The 20,888-nt window shown below is 46.0% G+C and overlaps 3 protein-coding genes across 7 annotated transcripts; all 3 read left to right on the top strand.

Annotated features, from left to right (window-relative positions):
- The first annotated feature begins 157 nt into the window (after positions 1-157).
- Positions 158-6,392, top strand: LOC145878602 (uncharacterized). Its single transcript, XM_082974091.1, has 2 exons — positions 158-4,569; positions 5,161-6,392. Exons 1-2 carry the CDS (start codon positions 1,179-1,181, stop codon positions 5,508-5,510), a joined length of 3,741 nt encoding a protein of 1,246 aa, XP_082830217.1. The 5' UTR covers positions 158-1,178; the 3' UTR covers positions 5,511-6,392.
- A 336-nt stretch (positions 6,393-6,728) lies between these two features.
- On the top strand, positions 6,729-8,766 carry LOC106610469 (translocase of inner mitochondrial membrane 10 homolog (yeast)). Its single transcript, XM_014209848.3, has 2 exons — positions 6,729-6,978; positions 7,687-8,766. Exons 1-2 carry the CDS (start codon positions 6,908-6,910, stop codon positions 7,877-7,879), a joined length of 264 nt encoding a protein of 87 aa, XP_014065323.1. The 5' UTR covers positions 6,729-6,907; the 3' UTR covers positions 7,880-8,766.
- A 529-nt stretch (positions 8,767-9,295) lies between these two features.
- Positions 9,296-20,886, top strand: LOC106594845 (protein unc-93 homolog B1). Of its 5 annotated transcripts, none has more exons than XR_014392078.1 (14): positions 9,296-9,513; positions 9,947-10,078; positions 11,757-11,898; positions 12,138-12,291; positions 15,086-15,247; positions 15,450-15,579; positions 15,703-15,796; positions 16,206-16,330; positions 16,497-16,679; positions 17,082-17,355; positions 17,772-17,890; positions 18,144-18,266; positions 18,554-19,008; positions 19,299-20,886. XR_014392078.1 is itself a non-coding variant. In XM_082974089.1 (13 exons), exons 1-13 carry the CDS (start codon positions 9,511-9,513, stop codon positions 18,794-18,796), a joined length of 1,884 nt encoding a protein of 627 aa, XP_082830215.1. In that variant the 5' UTR covers positions 9,296-9,510; the 3' UTR covers positions 18,797-20,886. The 5 variants fall into 5 exon arrangements, 2 of the variants coding, with proteins under 2 accessions (XP_082830215.1, XP_082830216.1); XR_014392077.1 differs by having other exon boundaries at positions 18,554-19,237; XR_014392076.1 differs by having other exon boundaries at positions 18,554-19,286; positions 19,359-20,886.
- The last annotated feature ends 2 nt before the right edge of the window (positions 20,887-20,888 follow it).

Below are 20,888 nucleotides of genomic sequence, written 5' to 3'. Positions count from 1 at the left end.
AGCAGCCCAACTCTGGTCCTCCAGTAACCCCAGCAGCCCAACTCTGGTCCTCCAGTACCCCCAGCAGCCCAACTCTGGTCCTCCAGTACACATTTGTGTTGAAGCCCCAGATAAAAACGCCTGATTCAACTTGTCAAAGGCTTGATGGTTAGTTGACAAGCAGAAGCAGTTGTGCTGTTGGGGGTACTGGAGGACCAGAGTTGGGAAACACTGACTTAGTCTATGTATGATAAGTCATGTACATTTTAAATGCCTGCCCTTCCTCAACTCCTCACGGCATTGCTTGCACTTATCTCACAGTGTCATCCATTACAATAGATCGCTATTAGCACCTACACTTAGCTACCACCAGCCTGACCTCTCTCTCTGTCTTTCTCTCTCAAGCCTTCCACTCCATCACCTCCTCCCATTTCGTCACCACGACAACCTCCTGCACCGTTACCCCTGACCTTTACCTGGACCCACAACCTCTGACCCCTCACCAATGCTCCACCTATCACCCCTCCACCCCCCTCTCTCATCCTCACCCCCACTTCTCCTGTAATGATTACTCCTCTGACTGGGCCTCCTATTGTTCAGGTGTACTCCAGTGCTCCTCTGAGAACGCCAAGAACCACCAGGAACTCCTGATCCGGTTCCAGAACTCTCAAAACCAGGAACTCCAGAACCGGAACTCCAAGAGCCTGGTGGTTGGATGTGGTGGCAGCAGCAGCATCATACCAGTCCACTCAGGCTCTTCACCAAGGCCTCCCCACCACCACCAGTCCCTTCCTCAGAGCCAGGCCTCTCTACTTTACACAGGGGAAGAGGACCCAGATCCAGGGTGCTGGAAGGGTTCTTCTGCCCAGACGGGCGTTCCGTCGACATACAGAGAACATGTTTGTAATCTGTCCTCTGCGGATTGTCTGTCAACTAATGGAGAGACCACTCCAAGTCAGGTGAATGGAGACACTACTCCAAGTCAGGTGAATGGAGACACTACTCCAAGTCAGGTGAATGGAGACACTACTCCAAGTCAGGTGAATGGAGACACTACTCCAAGTCAGGTGAATGGAGACACTACTCCAAGTCAGGTGAATGGAGGGACCACGCCAAGTCGTGTGAATGGAGAGGCCATTCCAAGTCAGAGTCTGAGTCAGGCCAGTACGAATCAGGAAGTTCCACAAGAAGAGGAACCAATGGTTGTCACCCCTGGTTTCCTCCCCCCCTCTGAAACTGATGCTTCTGAACCACAACACCCAGCATGCCCACCAGATGTCTCTCCCGGGAGAGGACTACGTTTCCCAGAACTCCTTTCACTGCTGTCTCGAGGAAGTGAAACCCAGCCTTCCCAATCTCCTCCTCCATATTGGGAAGAGCTATGCCTGCCAAAATGTCTCTCACCCTTAAATTCACCGGAACCCTCACCCCCACCATCTCCGGCGAAACCCTTCCTTAAATCCCCATTCCGGCATCCTGTAACTCCATTCCATAGAATCCCTCAGCTGTCAAAGCTACCACCTTGGCTCTGCCACACTCCGAGAAGACTACAATTTCCACTGAGCTCCATGATACATTCTCCACGCTCCCCAGGAAATCTGTGTGAATCTAAAAAATGCCTTGGTCTGCCGTGGGAATCCAACAACAACTCCGAGCAGATGACTGATGGTCAAGACAAGGCTAGCATTAGCAACAACGCAAGACTGACCGGAAAAGAGGACGAGGAGGAGAGGAAAAGGAAGAAGGTCGCGACCACCACTACGGGGCGAAGGCTTGAGAAACCAAAGGCGAAGAGAAGAGAGGGAGATGAAACCTCGAAGCCCCACAGTAACAAAAAGAGAATCCGTGTGAGGATAAAGGAGGGTTTGGAGCCGGAGCAGGGGCCAAGGATTGAGAAACCAAATGCAAAGACCCAGAGGAGACAGGAGGATGAAACCTGGAGTCACCACAGGAAGAGAATCTGTGTGAGGAGAACAGAGGGTGTGAAAGTGGAGCAGGAACAATCAGAGGACAGTGAGACCCCAGAGCCTCCTCAGAAAAAGAGGAAACACAACGTCTCTACAAAGATAGAAGATAGTCCTTTAGTGAGGACTGAAAGGGTGAAAATCAACGACGGAACGAAGACTGAGAATGGACAAGTGAAAATAAGTCTCTGCTCTGTCAGTCTGTCAACCAACAATGTCTTAGCGAGCGAAAGATTAGGACGGTACCTTTCCAACACCTCCACACAGTCTTTGTCCAGCCTTGGTGAGGAAGCCAACCGACCTCCAGAAGGAACAAAGATGCTGGGAAGGGAAATGGGGAACCCAGTAAGGGTGCTCCGAGCCAGGGATCGAGATGTGAAACGCCCTCCTAACGTTTGGACCACAACCAGGAGCTGCTCTCCAGTAAAACATCACCAAGAAGACAAGCAGTCGAACATGTCTTCTGAAACTCCCAGTCCCTCCTTCTCCAGGTTTCAAGCTCTGGCCAAAGCAGTTGGACTGCTCCAAATCCCACCAACACCACCCCCGAAACGGAAACGTGGTAGACCCCGTAAGATACGACCAGGAAAAAAACAGGTTTCCCAGGCTGGTGGTTTATTTCCCACCAGTGCCATGACAACGGGCATCCATGACGCGGAAGCTGTTGAGTACAAAAAGGAAAGAGGAGGAGAACCGAGGGGAAAGGAAAGAGGAGAACCGCAGGGAAAGGGAGGAGGAGAACCGCGGGGAAAGGAAAGAGGAGAACCGCAGGGAAAGGGAGGAGGAGAACCGCGGGGAAAGGGAGGAGGAGAACCGCGGGGAAAGGGAGGAGGAGAACCGCGGGGAAAGGGAGGAGGAGAACCGCGGGGACAGGAAAGAGGAGAACCGCGGGGACAGGAAAGAGGAGAACCGCGGGGACAGGAAAGAGGAGAACCGAAGAGAAGGGAAAGAGGAGAACCGAAGAGAAAGGAAAGAGGAGGAGGAGAACCGAAGAGAAAGAAAAATGGAAGAGAACCTCAGGGAAAGGAGAAAGGAGGAGGAGAACCACAGGTAAAGGAAAAAGGAGGAGGAGGAGAACCACAGGTAAAAGGAGGAGGAGAACCACAGGTAAAAGGAGGAGGAGAACCACAGGTAAAGGAAAAAGGAGGAGGAGAACCACAGGTAAAAGGAGGAGGAGAACCACAGGTAAAGGAAAAAGGAGGAGGGGAACCACAGGTAAAGGAAAAAGGAGGAGGGGAACCACAGGTAAAGGAAAAAGGAGGAGGGGAACCACAGGTAAAAGGAGGAGGAGAACCACAGGTAAAGGAAAAAGGAGGAGGGGAACCACAGGTAAAGGAAAAAGGAGGAGGGGAACCACAGGTAAAGGAAAAAGGAGGAGGGGAACCACAGGTAAAGGAAAAAGGAGGAGGGGAACCACAGGTAAAGGAAAAAGGAGGAGGGGAACCACAGGTAAAGGACGACAAGCGAAAGAAGTACAGGAAAAGGGTCAGGCTCAGGGAGGGACATGGCAAAGGAGAGAGAGCAGAGTTGTTCCAGAGACTACTTGTGCTGTCTAAATCTAAAACAGTTGCTCAGAAGCCTAGCTCGCAGACAACTTCCCCCAGTACCCATGAAGAGCAAGTTCCTTCCAACTGTTCAGGAACGGGAACCATTCTGCAACCCCAGCCGTCTGGTCAGCCACAGAACTCCAGTCCAGAAAGATCTGGAGAGACTGAATCAGACAGAGACCAATTGAGACCCCCTGCTGTCAAGCGGACCCCCTCCAAGGGTCGGGCACCCACTGTGTCTCTCAAGAAGTTCCAAGAACTCCTGAAGCACAGGCACCAAAAGACGAGGAAGTCCACCAAAAGCAAGGAGACAAAAGAAAAAGAAAGTGAAACTGAAGGACAGAAACAAAGTGAAAGAAAATTATTGAAACCCAATGAAAGTGACAGCGGTCAAAATGAATCAAGACTGATGAACAAAAACAGAAGTCCTTCCCAGTCTCTAGAAAGAGAGTCAGCCATTCGACCAACCGTTGAAAATTACGATCAGACCAACCGAACGGAGAGCGACCATCCAGAGGAAAAAGATGGAGGACACAACAGCAGCACTTGTGGACAGGAGACGGAGTATCAAGATCTCATCTACAAAGACACTGAAAGAGAAAACGTTGAGGATAGAGAACATTTTGAGAACACAGAAAACGTTTTAGGCGGGGAAAACGTGGATGCGTCAGGAGACTTTTTCGAACTCCAAGAGGAGCTGGCTACCTTGTCAATGTTATCGATGACAAGGACAAAGGAAATGGTGGATCCTCAACGGACCGACAAAGGCAACAAGGAAGGAAGAGATCTGGTTACCAAGGAGAACAGAGAGAGGGAAACAGACTCGTCTACAGAGACAAACAAGAAGACCGAAAAAGGAAAAGGATCCGTGGTGGAGGCATATAGGAGAAGTGTGATCATCCAAGAGGTGGAGGAGAAAATGGAGGATGGGTATTTGGAGATGGAGATCTCCAGCGAGGAGTTGGATGTGGTTGACGAGGTCCACCAGACGTTGGGCTACGCAGGGACTGAGGAAGTGAGTGGTGAAGAGGAGGAGATAGATGTAGAGGAGATGGGTCCAACAATGTATCCTGATGCAGGTAAATCAATTTGAACCTGAATTCATTTTCAATTTTGTGGAAAACGTACACTGAGTGTACAAAACATTAGGAACACCTTTCCTAATATTGAGTTGCACCCTTTTTGCCCTCAGAACAGCCTCAATTTGTCGGGGCATGAACTCTACAAGGTGTCAAACGATCCACAGGGATGCTAGACCAATGTTGGCTTGAAAATTCTTGACACATTCAAACCGGTACACCTGGCACATACTACCATACCCCGTTCAAAGGCACTTATATTGTCTTGCCCATTCACCCTCTGAATGGCACACATACACAATCCATGTCTCAAGGCTTAAAAATCCTTCTTTAACCCGTCTCCTCCCTTTCATCTACACTGATTTTGAAGTGGATTTAACAGGTGACATCAATAAGGGATCATAGCTTTCACCTGGATTCACCTGGTCAGTCTGTCTTGGAAAGAACAGGTGTTCCTAATGTTTTGTACAGTCAGTGTAGTAGTAGATAGCTACTGGCAGTTGTTTTTCATATTTTAATCTAGTTTGAGCTTAAATAGTCTCAATGATGTTACGTCTTTTAAATGTTTACTATGGGTTTCTTTATTCGTAGCTTGGCAGGAGGTTCCCGGCGCCAGAGAAGTGGACCAAGCGAGTTCCACCATGGCCAGCTTCAGAGGCATCACCCACATCCACCTCCCTCAGAAAATCAAAATGGCGACCGCTGCCGACGTGAGTATCCCGACCCCTCGGGAGGCAGAGCCTTCCACGCTGACATCACGAAGGGTCACCACAGGGTCAACAGGAAGCTGGGAGCCAGAGGAGGAAGAGGACGTGGAGGTGGACGTTCTTGAGTGGTCGCCGGCCGTGCGACCAAGAGTGTGGGGGGCGGGGCTTGAGCAAGGCGTCACAGAACTGACCGAGGAAGACGAGATAGACGTGATGGGAGAGGAAACAGACTGAGTAAGTGGGAGGGTGTACTCTTAGGGACGTGTTAATTTAGAATCCATTAAAATAATCAAAAATAATACAACGTTGCCATTGGAGAACGCAAATGTGTATTCTTCAACATAAAGGCTAGCTTTGCATGTGTGTGTTCTTCATTGGAAACGTTTATTATTTGCAACAGATTCTAAACAGTGTGTTCTTGAGAAGAAAGGCTACCGTTCCTAAGCAACCTCCCTGCTCATCCTCTCCACACTGTTAACTATCGGAGTAGCCCCGACCTACCACACTTACTTGATGAGACTAACTCACAAAATGAGGGTGAGTCTCGCTATATAAAAAAAAAAACTTTGTTGATTGTGATTTTGTTGTTGTTTTTGTTGTACAGTTCAGCCTTATGAGCTAGAGACTCGGCAAACGCAGCTACTCTTTTGTTACATTTCAGGGCCCGTATTGACAGCTTCTCAGAGTACAAGTGCAGATCTAGGATCAGTTTTTCCTTTTAAGTCATAATGAATAACAGGGCCTCCTCTGAGACGCTTGGTGAATACTGGGCCCTGGTGGTCATGCTGGTTATTTTTTGTACCTTCAGAATCAGTCAGTCAGTGTCCAATCAGAAGCACTTAAATATGTTTATATCTGCCACTTTTGACAAGTTATTTATTTGTAGCTTCATTGTTTGTATAACTTTGTAAATTAGAAAGAAAGCCTAAGGCCTGTTATTTAAATATAATAATTTTGTTGTATTAAAATGGCTTTCTTGACCACAGCTGTCCAGTAGATTTGTTTTCTCAAGCATGGTCATTTTGTATTTGCTTAAAACTAGCTATTGAAGTAAACATTTAACTTTGCCTACTATGCTCAATGTTTGTACTCATGCTCAATGTTTGCTCACATTCAATTACAATGTTCTAGCCTCCCAGTCAAGCCATCCTTGTTCACACAAAAAGGAGTTTGTTTGATTTTCGTTTGGGGCCATAATGAGAATGGACTGTCACATGCTGTCTAGGAGGCCTAGTCCCAATACTTTAACAATGCATCCTTACTTTCTACTTCCCTTGAAAAATTGCTCATTGAACATGGCAGGATAAGTAGGGTTCCTGTAAATAGATTACAGCAATCTTTTCTTATCAGATTTATTGTGTCAATCATGAGGTAAAAGTGAAGGATCAAGGATGTATTGGAAAAAATATTAAAAACTGTCCCATTGATTTGACAGCTGTTTGAATGGTTTGAATGCGCAACTTTATTGACAGCGGAAGGGGTTCTTGAGAGCGAAGGAACAACACACGTGTATTCCTCAATCTGAAGGTTAAATAAGCCGGTGGTCGGGTGTGTTTGTTGGCCGCTGAGAGTGGTCGTTTGGACGGTTCGATTTTGTAGAGAGTACGGTGTGGAGCGGACACAACGCAGACATGGACCCAGAGAAAGCACAGCAACTGGCGGCGGAACTAGAAGTGGAAATGATGGCTGATATGTACAATCGGTAAGAATGGCTAACTAGCAATGGAATGTTAGCTAGCTTGTTAACGTCCTTTCTCCACTGAAATGCTAAAATGTGCTAATTACAGTGTAACACGCTGCATTTGCATGTAGCCAGCCAGCTAATTTTGACTGTCGTATTTAGCTTTTTGGTGGTCAGGTAAAAGCATCATGTTAGATGGATTCTCAGGCTAGCTAGCTTCATAGCGTTAGCTAGCTGTCGTGCTACTGAACGTCAGACCAAATCAATCGATTTAGAATAGAGTACTCTTTTATAACGCACACACTCGACTACATTGCTGTACATGCATAAGCAAAAACAAAGGGAAGACCATCCCTAGTTAGCTAGCTAACTCAGTCATGTTATTGAGAGCTCATTCAAATGGAACTGATTTAGCTAGCTAGCTATGTTGCCAGCTAGGAGTGCACACATTGACTTTTCATAACATAATCAGAATGACCTGTTCTATGACTTTGCACATACATGGAGATTTTGATTCCTCGCATCCTGTCTCCTCTCCTTTTTCTCAAAACATCAGAGGGAAGCGAGGAGAACACTGGAGGAGATCTCATCCCAATGCTCTCCTGACCTTCCTCTCTTTCCTTCTAAGGTTTTGACAAGGAAAACAGGAACACACTTGAGATACAACCCTCATCTTTATCGTAACCTACAATGTCTTAACGACCTTTCTCTCCATCTTCCTCCTCGCAGGATGACCAACGCATGCCACAGGAAGTGCGTGCCCCCACACTACAAGGAGGCGGAGCTGTCTAAAGGGGAGGCGGTTTGTCTGGACCGCTGTGTGGCTAAGTACCTGGATCTACACGAGAGGCTGGGCCGCAAGCTCACCGAGCTCTCCGTTCAGGACGAGGAGATGATGAGGAAGAACGCTATTGGACAATAATATATATATTTTTTAGGGAGGGATGGGGGTGGGTTAGTGCTAGGGTTACCATGCTTTCTGTGCGGGGGGGGGGGGAGGGAGAGCGATAGGGTGGGATGGAGCGATGGGGTGGGTTTAAAAAAACATATGACTCTTATGGAGGGGATGGAGTTGCTGTCCAGAGTGGGTGGGGTAGGGTTGGTTTAAGAGCAAGGTGCTTGTAAGGAAGGTTTGTTTGTGGTTACGTTGTGGAGCGGACATTGGGATGGATGAAGCCTGTTTTGTGTGAACACTGGTTGTACTTGTGGTTTGAGCCAAGATCATTTCTTTTTTTACCACAGCAAAGACACTAATATGCATAGTTAACTATTTTATGTTCAGCCAATCAGTGCTCTTTCGGCATCGCGTGTAACTAGGGAAACTGGTTGCTGCTTGGCCCTTTTTAGTTATGTGGGCGTATCAAAGGTGATGATGAATTGAGAAATCCCCCAATAATGTTTATCAAAACGCTTTCAGTGTTCCATAGTGCAGTGTTCTTCAAGCCATTCCTTAGGGGGACCCTGGGAGGTGCTCCTTTTTTCTCTAGCCCTGGACTAATACCTGTCTCAACTGATGAAGGGCACCCCTGGGCTCATATTCAGTGTCTCAGAGTAGGAGTGCTGATCTAGGCTTTATGAATACGGGCCCTTGTCCCGTAGGAATAGATGGAGACACTGCTGTAGTCAATACGAGGACCATGCCTATATGAGTGTTATTTCTTTACATTTTGATCAGTCTGTTTGTTCATTGGCTTTGTATTTTCTTCATGTTGAAACTGTACAAATGTTGTACAAAGTTTTCTTTTGTGACATTTTAGAAACCTTTTTTTGTTTGTCGTTTTAAATCTGAATAAATATTGTTATGGTATATATTTTAGTTTTTAGTTATGCATTCTACACTGTATTTTCTTCACAGTAATACAATAACACTGTACTTATTTTTATGTTCCAAATGGCACCCTTTTTCCTATGTAGTACACTATTTTTGACCAGAACACTATGGTCCATGGTCAGAAGTAGTGCACTATATAGGGAATAGGGTGCCATTTGGGATGTATAGGCCTTATTCAATGTTAAACATTGCAGGAAAATAAGGTGTTCAATCTCAAACATGTTTTACTTAGTAGACTTGTATGACTTTTCCCACAGTTTCTTGAAACCACCCTCCCATTGCAAATAAAATCAACTGTCAATTTCAAGGGTCATATTGACTTTACAACACACAAGCGCAGTCAATGCTCTGCACGTTGCTTTTTCGGGATGGAACCTAAGACGATGTATACCATGCGTATCCCGTACATACAACTGACACAACTTAAAACTAAATGTACTCTGTCTTAAAAGCTAATCTAATACAACGTGAAGCTAAAAATGCTCTGTAGCTTTAAGACAAACGTTATGGATAGGGTTAAAAAGAGGAAGTGGGCACACAGCGGAGTTTCGTTTCCCTAATGAAAGTTTTAATTTGGGATCTGAGCTTTAACACTAGAAAGGAGAAGCGCAAGTACAGTAGTACGCGACGGGGTACCAAGAAAGAATACGCAGTTTTATTCGTGCACATGATAATACAATAGGCCTGAAGTGCGACCGAACGACGCCGATCCTGACATAATAATGGTGAGTGTATTGCATCTTTGCATGTATTGAATCGCGCACTCGTATTTTATACGACATTGATTTAAATGTTTGTTTTCATAAATATTAATATATTTAAGATAGTTGTATTGTCCGCCATTGTAGATGGTCACTATTTAAAATGGTGTTCTTATTGGTCACACTGTTTTAGAAGTAAAAACGTTTTAATGCAATCTAATTATCAACGTATATGTAGTCATTGATAATGGAATAATAGTTGTATTTCTTTGATCTTTGAATGATTGATCAAGAAGCAGCAAGCCACTGTGCTCAACTCAACCATATTCCCCCATGGCTAAAACGTCATTTGTAAACGTTTATTACACCGTACTTCACTAGTAGTCTATTTTCATTAAAGTGTCAAAAGAAATTCAATCTTCATGTGCTTACTGCTGTTCTCTGTATCGTCCGACAGATGGCGGAGGCCGACACGGAAGAGAACGTGTACCGTGAGGCTGTGGCAGAGTCGCCTGTTGCGCCCCCTAATGGCGACATTAACATTGACGACCTGTTACCCGACGGTCCTCAGGGGAATATTCAAGGACAGGTGTTGTGTGACAAAAAACATGAAAATACAATGTTTTTTCAACTTTGCTACCGATGTTTACAATGCAATATCCTGTGATTTTTAAGGAGCATTCCACACTTTTTTGGTTTGTTATGATAGTGTGCTCTCTTGTTTTATTAGTTATTCTCTGAAATTATTAAAAATGAAATTATAAAAAATGATAACTACAACACTAACAACCCTGTATTTCCCTCCCTTCACCTCTCTCTCCCTCTCTCTTTACCTCTTTCTCTCTCTCTCCCCCTCCCTTCACCTCTCTCTCCCCCCTCTCTTTACCTCTTTCTCTCTCTCCCTCTCTCTCCCTCCCTTCACCTCTCTCCCCCTCTCTTCACCCCTCTCTCTCCCCCTCTCTCTTTCTCTCTCTCCCCTCTCTTCACCTCTCTCTCTCCCCCTCCCTTCACCTCTCTCTCTTTCTCTCTCTCTCTCTTTGCCCCTCTCTCCCCCTCCCTTCACCTCTCTCTCCCTCTCCCCTTCCCCCTCCCCTGTACCCCCTCTCCCCCTCCCTTCACCTCTCTCTCTTTTTCTTTCTCTCCCTCCCTTCACCTCTCTCCCTCTCCCTCTCCCCTGTACCCCCTCCCTTCACCTCTCTCTCTCCCCCTCCCCTGTACCCCCTCTCCCTCCCTTCACTTCTCTCTCTCCCCCTCCCTTCACTTCTCTCTCCCTCTCCCCTCCCATGTCCCCCTCTCTCCCTCCCTTCACCTCTCTATCTCTCCCTCCCCTGTCCCCCCCTCTCCCCCTCCCTTCACCTCTCTCTCTCCCCTCACCTGTCCCCCCTCTCCCCCTCCCTTCACTTCTCTCTCTCCCTCTCCCCCTCCCCTGTCCTCCCCCTATCCCCCTCCCTTCACCTCTCTCTCTCCCCCTCTCTTCACCCCTCTCTCTCCCCCTCTCTCTCTTTCTCTCTCTCTCCCCCTCTCTTCACCTCTCTCTCTCCCCCTCCCTTCACCTCTCTCTCTTTCTCTCTCTCTCTTCACCTCTCTCTCCCTCTCCCTCTCCCCCTCCCCTGTACCCCCTCTCCCCCTCCCTTCACCTCTCTCCCTCTCCCCTTTCCCCTCCCCTGTACCCCCTCTCCCCCTCCCTTCACCTCTCTCTCTTTTTCTTTCTCTCTCTCCCCCTCCCTTCACTTCTCTCTCCCTCTCCCCCTCCCCCTCCCCCTCCCCTGTACCCCCCCTCCCTTCACCTCTCTCTCTCTCCCCCTCCCCTGTACCCCCCTCCCTTCACCTCTCTCTTTCTCTCTCTCTCTTTGCCTCTCTCTCCCCCTCCCTTTACCTCTCTCTCCCTCTCCCCTTCCCCCTCCCCTGTACCCCCTCTCCCTCCCTTCACTTCTCTCTCTCCCCCTCCCTTCACTTCTCTCTCCCTCTCCCCTCCCATGTCCCCCCTCTCTCCCTCCCTTCACCTCTCTATCTCTCCCTCCCCTGTCCCCCCTCTCCCCCTCCCTTCACCTCTCTCTCCCCCTCCCCTGTCCCCCCTCTCCCCCACCCTTCACTTCTCTCTCCCTCTCCCCTGTCCTCCCTCTCCCCCTCCCTTCACTTCTCTCTCTCTCTCCCCTCCCCTGTCCTCCCTCTCCCCTTCCCTTCACCTCTCTCTCTCCCTCTCCCCCTCCCCTGTCCTCCCCCTATCCCCCTCCCTTCACCTCTCTCTCTCCTCACCCCTTCCCCAGATGGAGGAGTTCCTGGGCCCCCAGCCGGAGTACGATGAGGAAGAGGAGGAGAAGAAGTATTACAGGAGGAAGAAGCTGGGCGTGGTGAAGAACGTCCTGGGGGCCAGCGTCGGGGGCATGATCATATACAGCGTCTACATGGGTAACACCTGTCTGTCTCTCTGTCTATCTGACTGACTGTCTGACTGACTGTCTTGCCTGTCTTGTCTGTCTAACTGACTGTCTTGCCTGTCTTGTCTGTCTAACTGACTGTCTTGCCTGTCTGTGTGTCTCTGTCTGTCAGTTCTATTCATATATGCCTGTATTCCATTTTGTGCATGTTTTGTGTATGTAATGTATTCATTCATTTATACATATGTGTGTGTGTGTCTGTGTCTGCAGGCCTGTTGCAGATGCAGCTGATCCTCCACTATGATGAGACGTACAGAGAGGTGAAGTACGGTAACCTGGGTCTGGAGGACATCGACAAGAAGATGCTGATGGGGATCAACGTTACACCCATCATTGCACTGTTATACACCCCCATACTCATCAGGTATACTATATATATATACATACACCTATCATAGGCCTGTTATACACCCCCATACTCATCAGGTATACTATATATATATATACACACCTATCATAGGCCTGTTACACACCCCCATACTCATCAGGTATACTATATATATATATACATACACCTATCATAGGCCTGTTACACACCCCCATACTCATCAGGTATACTATATATATATATATATATATATATATATATATATATATATATATATATATATATATATATATATATATACATACACCCATCATTGCACTGTTATACACCCCCATACTCATCAGGTATACTATATATATATATATATATATATACATACACCTATCATAGGCCTGTTATACACCCCCATACTCATCAGGTATACTATATATATATATACATACACCCATCATTGCACTGTTATACACCCCCATACTCATCAGGTATACTATATATATATACATACACCCATCATTGCACTGTTATACACCCCCATACTCATCAGGTATACAATATATATATACATACACCCATCATTGCACTGTTATACACCCCCATACTCATCGGGTATACTATATATATACATACACCTATCACAGGCCTGTTATACACCCCATACTCATCAGGTATACTATATATATATATATATACATACACCTATCATAGGCCTGTTATACAGCCCCATACTCATCAGGTATACTATATATATATATACACACCTATCATAGGCCTGTTACACACCCCCATACTCATCAGGTATACTATATATATATATACATACACCTATCATAGGCCTGTTACACACCCCCATACTCATCAGGTATACTATATATATATATATATATATATATATATATATATATATATATATATATATATATATATATACATACACCCATCATTGCACTGTTATACACCCCCATACTCATCAGGTATACTATATATATATATATATATATATACATACACCTATCATAGGCCTGTTATACACCCCCATACTCATCAGGTATACTATATATATATATACATACACCCATCATTGCACTGTTATACACCCCCATACTCATCAGGTATACTATATATATATACATACACCCATCATTGCACTGTTATACACCCCCATACTCATCAGGTATACAATATATATATACATACACCCATCATTGCACTGTTATACACCCCCATACTCATCGGGTATACTATATATATACATACACCTATCACAGGCCTGTTATACACCCCATACTCATCAGGTATACTATATATATATATATATACATACACCTATCATAGGCCTGTTATACAGCCCCATACTCATCAGGTATACTATATATATATACATACACCTATCATAGGCCTGTTATACACCCCCATACTCATCAGGTATACTATATATATATACATACACCCATCATTGCACTGTTATACACCCCCATACTCATCAGGTATACTATATATATACATACACCCATCATTGCACTGTTATACACCCCCATACTCATCAGGTATACTATATATATATACATACACCCATCATTGCACTGTTATACACCCCCATACTCATCGGGTATACTATATATATACATACACCTATCATAGGCCTGTTATACACCCCATACTCATCAGGTATACTATATATATATACATACACCTATCATAGGCCTGTTATAAACCCCCATACTCATCAGGTATACTATATATATACATACACCTATCATAGGCCTGTTATACACCCCCATACTCATCAGGTATACTATATATATTTACATACACCTATCATAGGCCTGTTATACACCCCCATACTCATCAGGTATACTATTTATATATATATATATATATCATAGGCCTGTTATACACCCCCATACTCATCAGGTATACTATATATATATACATACACCCATCATAGGCCTGTTATACACCCCCATACTCATCAGGTATACTATATATATACATACACCCATCATAGGCCTGTTATACACCCCCATACTCATCAGGTATACTATATATATATACATACATCTATCATAGGCCTGTTATACACCCCCATACTCATCAGGTATACTATATATATACATACACCCATCATAGGCCTGTTATACACCCCCATACTCATCAGGTATACTATATATATATACATACACCTATCATAGGCCTGTTATACACCCCCATACTCATCAGGTATACTATATATATATATATATATACATACACCCATCATAGGCCTGTTATACACCCCCATACTCATCAGGTATACTATATATATACATACACCCATCATAGGCCTGTTATACACCCCCATACTCATCAGGTATACTATATATATACATACACCCATCATAGGCCTGTTATACACCCCCATACTCATCAGGTATACTATATATGTGTGTGTATATATATATATATATATATATATATATATACATACATACATACATACATACATACATACATACATACATACACCCATCATAGGCCTGTTATACACCTCCATACTAATCAGGTCTACACACATACTCCTGCTTTCTTCTCATTCTTTCTCTCCTCTCTCCTCGCTCTCTCTCTCTATCCTCTCACTCTCTCTCTCTCGCTCCTCTCTCTCTCTCTCGCTCCTCTCTCTCTCTCTCTCTCTCGCTCTCTCCTCTCCTCTCCTCTCCTCTCCTCTCCTCTCCTCTCCTCTCCTCTCCTCTCCTCTCCTCTCCTCTCCTCTCCTCTCCTCTCCTCTCCTCTCCTCTCCTCTCTCCCCTCCCCTCCCCCTCTCTTCTCCTCTCCATCCTATCTCTCTCTCTTTCAGGTTTCTGGGCACCAAGTGGATGATGTTTCTGGCCAGTGGAATTTACGCTCTCTTCGTCTCAACCAATTACTGGGAGCGATACTACACCCTGGTACCATCGGCTGTGGCCATTGGTGCAGCCATTGTCCCGCTTTGGGCGTCATTAGGGAACTACATCACAAGGTTAGGAAGTGGAGAATTGAGACACACACGTTAACGTCACACAGACCAGAATACATTGATAGCTAGCTTGTACGGGTTGCACTGTTTGTTGTGTTATGCATTGTTATGCGGTGATATGTTGTGTTTTGCTGTGTAGTGTTAATCACACTGTATTTTATTGTGTTTATCTTTCTGTCTGTCTCTCTCTCTCTCACTCACTCAGGATGGCCCAACAGTACTATGAGTATGTCAACTATAAGGATGATCACGTTCAGGAACAGAAGAAACTACCCAAGGGGGCGTGTCATCGCTATGTCATCGTCTTCCAATCCGTGTTCTTCGTCATCTTCCATGTATGTTGCCATTGGTCGAGTCACTTGTCAGTCAGTGAGTGATATCGGTTAAGCATTGCCTTTTGTGTGTTCGTGTGTGTGAGGATTCTGATGTCTGGCTGTGTTTCTCTTTGTGTCTCTCAGCTCAGCCTGGTGTTTGCAGAGTTCCCCCAGCGCATCTTCCTCCACCAGTACCTTAGTGACTACAACCACACATTGTACAATGTTAAACACTGTGGTAAACTGACCAGTAGTCTGTTATTAACTTCCATTTCCTTACCCTGACTCTCAGAGGAGAAGCAAGATCTATGGTTTTAATAGCACTGTTTTCGTGCACCTGAATCTCTCTCATCCCCCTCCCCCTCCCCCCTCCTCTCTCTCTCTCTCTGATCAATGGTTTTAATAGCACTGTTTTCGTGCACCTGAATCTCTCTCATCCTCCTCCCCCCTCCCCTCTCTCTCTCTCTCTCTCTGATCAATGGTTTAAAAAATATACAGGTTTTTGTTTCATCACTTTCTTTATCCCTCTCTCTTTATTGGGTTCAGAGGACAGTGCTATGATTGGTGGTTTTAATAACTCCCCCCCCCAGGTGCGGAGGGCAGTGGTATGATTGGTGGTTTTAATAACTCCTCCCCCTCCCCTCCAGGTGCGGAGGGCAGTGGTATGATCGAGGGTTTCAACAGGACCGTCCTGAAGCACCTCCCTCGTTCCCTGGCGCTGATCCAGGTGGAGAGTGTTCTCATGGGGGCCGCCTTCCTCTCCATGATCATCGTAAGACACACACACACAGGCAAAGACACGTCTGTACACACCTACCTAAAATGATCATCCTAAAAACCTCGTTTTATTACACCCAACAATCAATACAACACCCTCCGAGATTACCCAGAGTCCATTGCTTGCTGTCCCACAGTCCTTCACTGTGTTTTACCCATAGTTCCTGGCGGTGTGCGGGGCTGCGTACCGCCCTACAGAGGAGATCGATCTGAGGAGTATCGGCTGGGGGAACATCTTCCAGTTGCCCTTCAAACACCTGAGAGACTACAGACTGAGACTCCTCATCCCCTTCTTCATCTACAGTGGACTGGACACACTCTTCTCTGTCACCGGACTCACTCTGGTAGTCATTACAGGAAGTCCTTTAATAACTGTAGTAGCTAGAGTCTGAATGTTGTCCATGTAGCTTTCACAGACCTACTGCGTCACTTTACCTAGTGTAGACATAGATTCTGTTGGAGGGCAGCTATATTCATGATGCTCGATCTCTCCTCGCTCTCTCTCTCTCTCTCTCTCTCTCTCTCTCTCTCTCTCTCAATCATGCTCTTTCTCTCTCTCTTTCTCTCTTGCTCACTCACTCACTCACTCACTCACTCACTCACTCACTCACTCACTCACTCACTCACTCACTCACTCACTCACTCACTCACAATCTCTCTCTCTGTCCTGTTCACCCCCCCTTTCTCCTACTTTCCCTGTCTTTTTCTCTCCTCTAACCTACCCTCATGTCTCCCCTCCCTCCCAGTCGTATGGTGTGTGTACGGTGGGTCTGGAGTGGCTGTATCTCCTGGTGATGGTCTATGGTCTGTCCTGCTCCCTATTCTCCTGCCTGTCCCTGTCCCTCCTCAGGCTGCCACGCTACGTTTCTCTGCTAGGGGGCGCTGTGATCCACGGTCCTCTGCTGGTGTTCCTGCTGTTCTGGTCCCCAGCGCCACGCTCACCTGATCAACTGCCTTACCTGCTGGTGGTGATCGCCCTCTGGGGAATGGGGTCTGCATTGAATAAGACTGGACTCAGCAGTGAGTTTTAGTACTATGATTAGACACACACACACACACACACAGGACTCTTTTATTTCCTAGTTGGTAAAGTATTGTTCTTTTCCAGTTCAGACTTAATCATTTCCAACATTTATGTCTCCTCACTCTCCCATACCTTCCTCCCCTCTACCTATCTCCTTCTCCCCCTCTTCACCTCCCCTTTCTCTCTCTACCCCCCTCTCCACTGCCCTCCTCTCTCTCTCTCTTCCCCCTTGTCTACCGCCCTCCTCTCTCTCTTGCTCTCTTTCTATCTACCCCCCTCTCCACCACACCCCCCCTCTGCCCCCCACTCTCTACTGTCTCTCTCTCTCTCTCTCTCTCTCTCTCTCTCTCTCTCTCTCTCTCTCTCTCTCTCTCTCTCTCTCTCTCTCTCTCTCTCTCTCCGTGTCTGTCAGTTCTCCTGGGTATGTTGTATGAAGATAAAGAGAGACTGGACTTTGTCTACACCATCTACCACTGGTGGCAGGCTATCGCCATCTTCATAGTCTACCTGTGGACTGGACTCATCATGAGGGTGTGTGTGTGTCCGTGTGTGTCCCCGTGTGTGTGTCCGTGTGTGTCCCCATGTGTGTACGCATGTCCGTGTGTGTGTCCGTGTGTGTTCCCGTGTGTGTGACCCCGTGTGTGTGTCCGTGTGTGTGTCCGTGTGTGTGTCCGTGTGTGTCCCCGTGTGTTTCTGTGTTAGAAAAAGTGTAAAAACGATTAATTTAAAGTGCTATTTCACTCCTCTCTTTCTCTCCTTCTCATTCCTGGTCCCTCCTCCTCAGGCCAAACTCTCCATTCTATTGGTCATCTTGCTGCTGGCATGCTTCTGCTATTGGACGATGGAGCGACGCCTGTCCAAGAACATGCATTTCAGACTGCCTCGCATTCCCCGCCCCAAACACAAGGTAACCTATCACAATCTGTTCACTTTTTGCTATGTTTTTGCATTTTTTTCTTTAAAATACCACTTGGTTGAGAGAAAAGAGCAAATATCACATATCACCTTCACTAGTAATGCGATAAAGACAAGCAAACAGAACATCGAAATGAAAGTCTTTCTTTAAAGTTTGGCATTGGCAATAAAGACAATTAAAGAGCAATATCAAGTGTCTTCGATAATGACACAAAGTCATCAATTGACATGTTTGGTCTGTAATGTAATATAATGTTGACCATGTCACTTCCTCCTCAGGTCAAAGGTTATCGTTACCTGGAGGAGGAAAACTCAGACGAGTCGAACTCGGAGGAGAGTGATGAGGATGAGGATGAAGAGCAGCAGGAGGAGGTGATCAGGGAGGACTTCGGCGGAGACGCAGGGTCGCAGGGCTCTGATTCGACCAGGGAGAGGAGGGGAGGGGCTAGGGGTCGGCGCAGGAGGCGAGACGATGATTACGAGCAAGCAGGGGAAAGGGAGGAGAGAGAGAAGGAGGGATAGAGAGAGGGAGAGGGATAGAGAAAGAAGGAGGAGATTTAAAGAAGAGTGAAAGAGTGAAAAATAGTGAGAGAGCGAGAGACAGAGAGAGAGCGAGTCCTCTAGGTATCCTCTAGCTGTCCTCTAGGTATCCTCTAGGTATCCTCTAGCTGTCCTCTAGGTATCCTCTAGGTATCCTCTAGGTATCCTCTAGCTGTCCTCTAGGTATCCTCTAGGTATCCTCTAGGTATCCTCTACTCTAGGTGTTCTCTAGGTATCCTCTAGGTATCCTCTAGGTGTCCTCTACTCTAGGTGTTCTCTAGGTATCCTCTAGGTATCCTCTAGGTGTCCTCTACTCTAGCTGTTCTCTAGCTATCCTCTACTCTAGGTGTTCTCTAGGTATCCTTTAGCTGTCCTCTAGGTATCCTTTAGCTGTCCTCTAGGTATCCTCTAGGTATCCTCTAGGTGTCCTCTACTCTAGGTGTTCTCTAGGTATCCTTTAGGTGTTCTCTAGGTATCCCTCTAGCTGTCCTCTAGGTATCCTCTAGCTGTGCTCTAGCTATCCTCTACTCTAGGTGTTCTCTAGGTATCCTCTAGCTGTCCTCTAGGTATCCTCTAGCTGTCCTCTAGGTATCCTCTAGGTATCCTCTAGCTGTCCTCTATGTATCCTCTAGGTATCCTCTAGCTGTCCTCTAGGTATCCTCTAGGTATCCTCTAGGTGTCCTCTAGGTATCCTCTAGGTATCCTCTAGCTGTCCTCTAGGTATCCTCTAGGTATCCTCTAGGTGTCCTCTAGCTATCCTCTAGGTATCCTCTAGCTGTGCTCTAGGTGTCCTCTAGCTATCCTCTAGGTACTTTCCCCAGCCCAGCTCTCTTTCATCAGTGCAGATCAAGGAAAGGAGTTGAATCAGAAGAAGAGACAAAACGGGTGTGTCTCAAATGTAACCCTTTTCACTTCATAGTGCCCTACTTTTGACCCCGAACTTTAACCTTGGTCAAAAGTTGTGCACTATGAATAAGGTCCCATTTGGAACGCAGACAATACTGTATGTCTAGGCTATTGACACGCACCTAGAGGGGGATTGACATATAGATAATTGAAGAGGTTCATCCACAGGAGGATAAAACAGAGTGGTACAGGAGGATAAAACAGAGCGGTACAGGAGGATAAAACAGAGCGGTACAGGAGGATAAAACAGAGCGGTACAGGGGGATAAAACAGAGCGGTACAGGAGGATAAAACAGAGCGGTACAGGAGGATAAAACAGAGCGGTACAGGAGGATAAAACAAGGGTACAGGAGGATAAAACAGAGCGGTACAGGAGGATAAAACAGCGGTAGAGGAGGATAAAACAGAGCAGTACAGGAGGATAAAACAGAGCGGTACAGGAGGATAAAACAGAGCAGTACAGGAGGATAAAACAAGGGTACAGGAGGATAAAACAGAGCTGTACAGGAGGAAAGAGAAGAACGGGGGATTTTACACAGAAAGAAAGAGGATGAAGAGAGGACAGGAATTCAGTTTCGAAGGTTTCTCATAACACAACTGAAAAGGGAAGAAGTTATTTACTCCACTTCAAATATGAACCAGTTTCCTTCCAATGCATGATCACATGGGGTGTGGCCCAATTGTCACACTATTCACTATATAGTGCACTCATTTTGAACAGGGCCCATTTGGGCTCTGGTCAAAAGTAGTGTACTATATAGGGAATGGGGTGCCATTTCGGACTCACCCGTACTGTATAGACACCTGAAACATATGTGCAGTTAAGTACGTCACAGGCACTTTTGACAGGGCACATACAGGGCTCTGATCAAAAGTAGTGCACTATAGAGGGAATAAGGTGCCATCTGGGACACAGCCTTTGTATTTCAACAGTATCACTGTATTGTATTGTTAGTCAGCTGTGTTGTCATGGTTCCTAGCTCAGGTGTTTTGAGTGGCCTACATTTTGTTGTTTTTTGTAAGGAATTTATTCAATCAATGATTTTGAAAAAATGTAATTATAGTCATGAATTATAATGAGAATATATTGATTGTAATTGTTTTTTTTATGACTGAAGTGAGTTTTGAAGTTGTTTTCTGAGTATAAAGCTGGTTTTGAGCCTCTTGA

This window comes from Salmo salar, chromosome 04, assembly GCF_965601325.2.
Source record: "Salmo salar chromosome 04, fSalSal1, whole genome shotgun sequence".
Classification (NCBI taxonomy): domain Eukaryota; kingdom Metazoa; phylum Chordata; class Actinopteri; order Salmoniformes; family Salmonidae; genus Salmo; species Salmo salar.
This window is presented reverse-complemented; position numbering and strand designations above follow the sequence as displayed.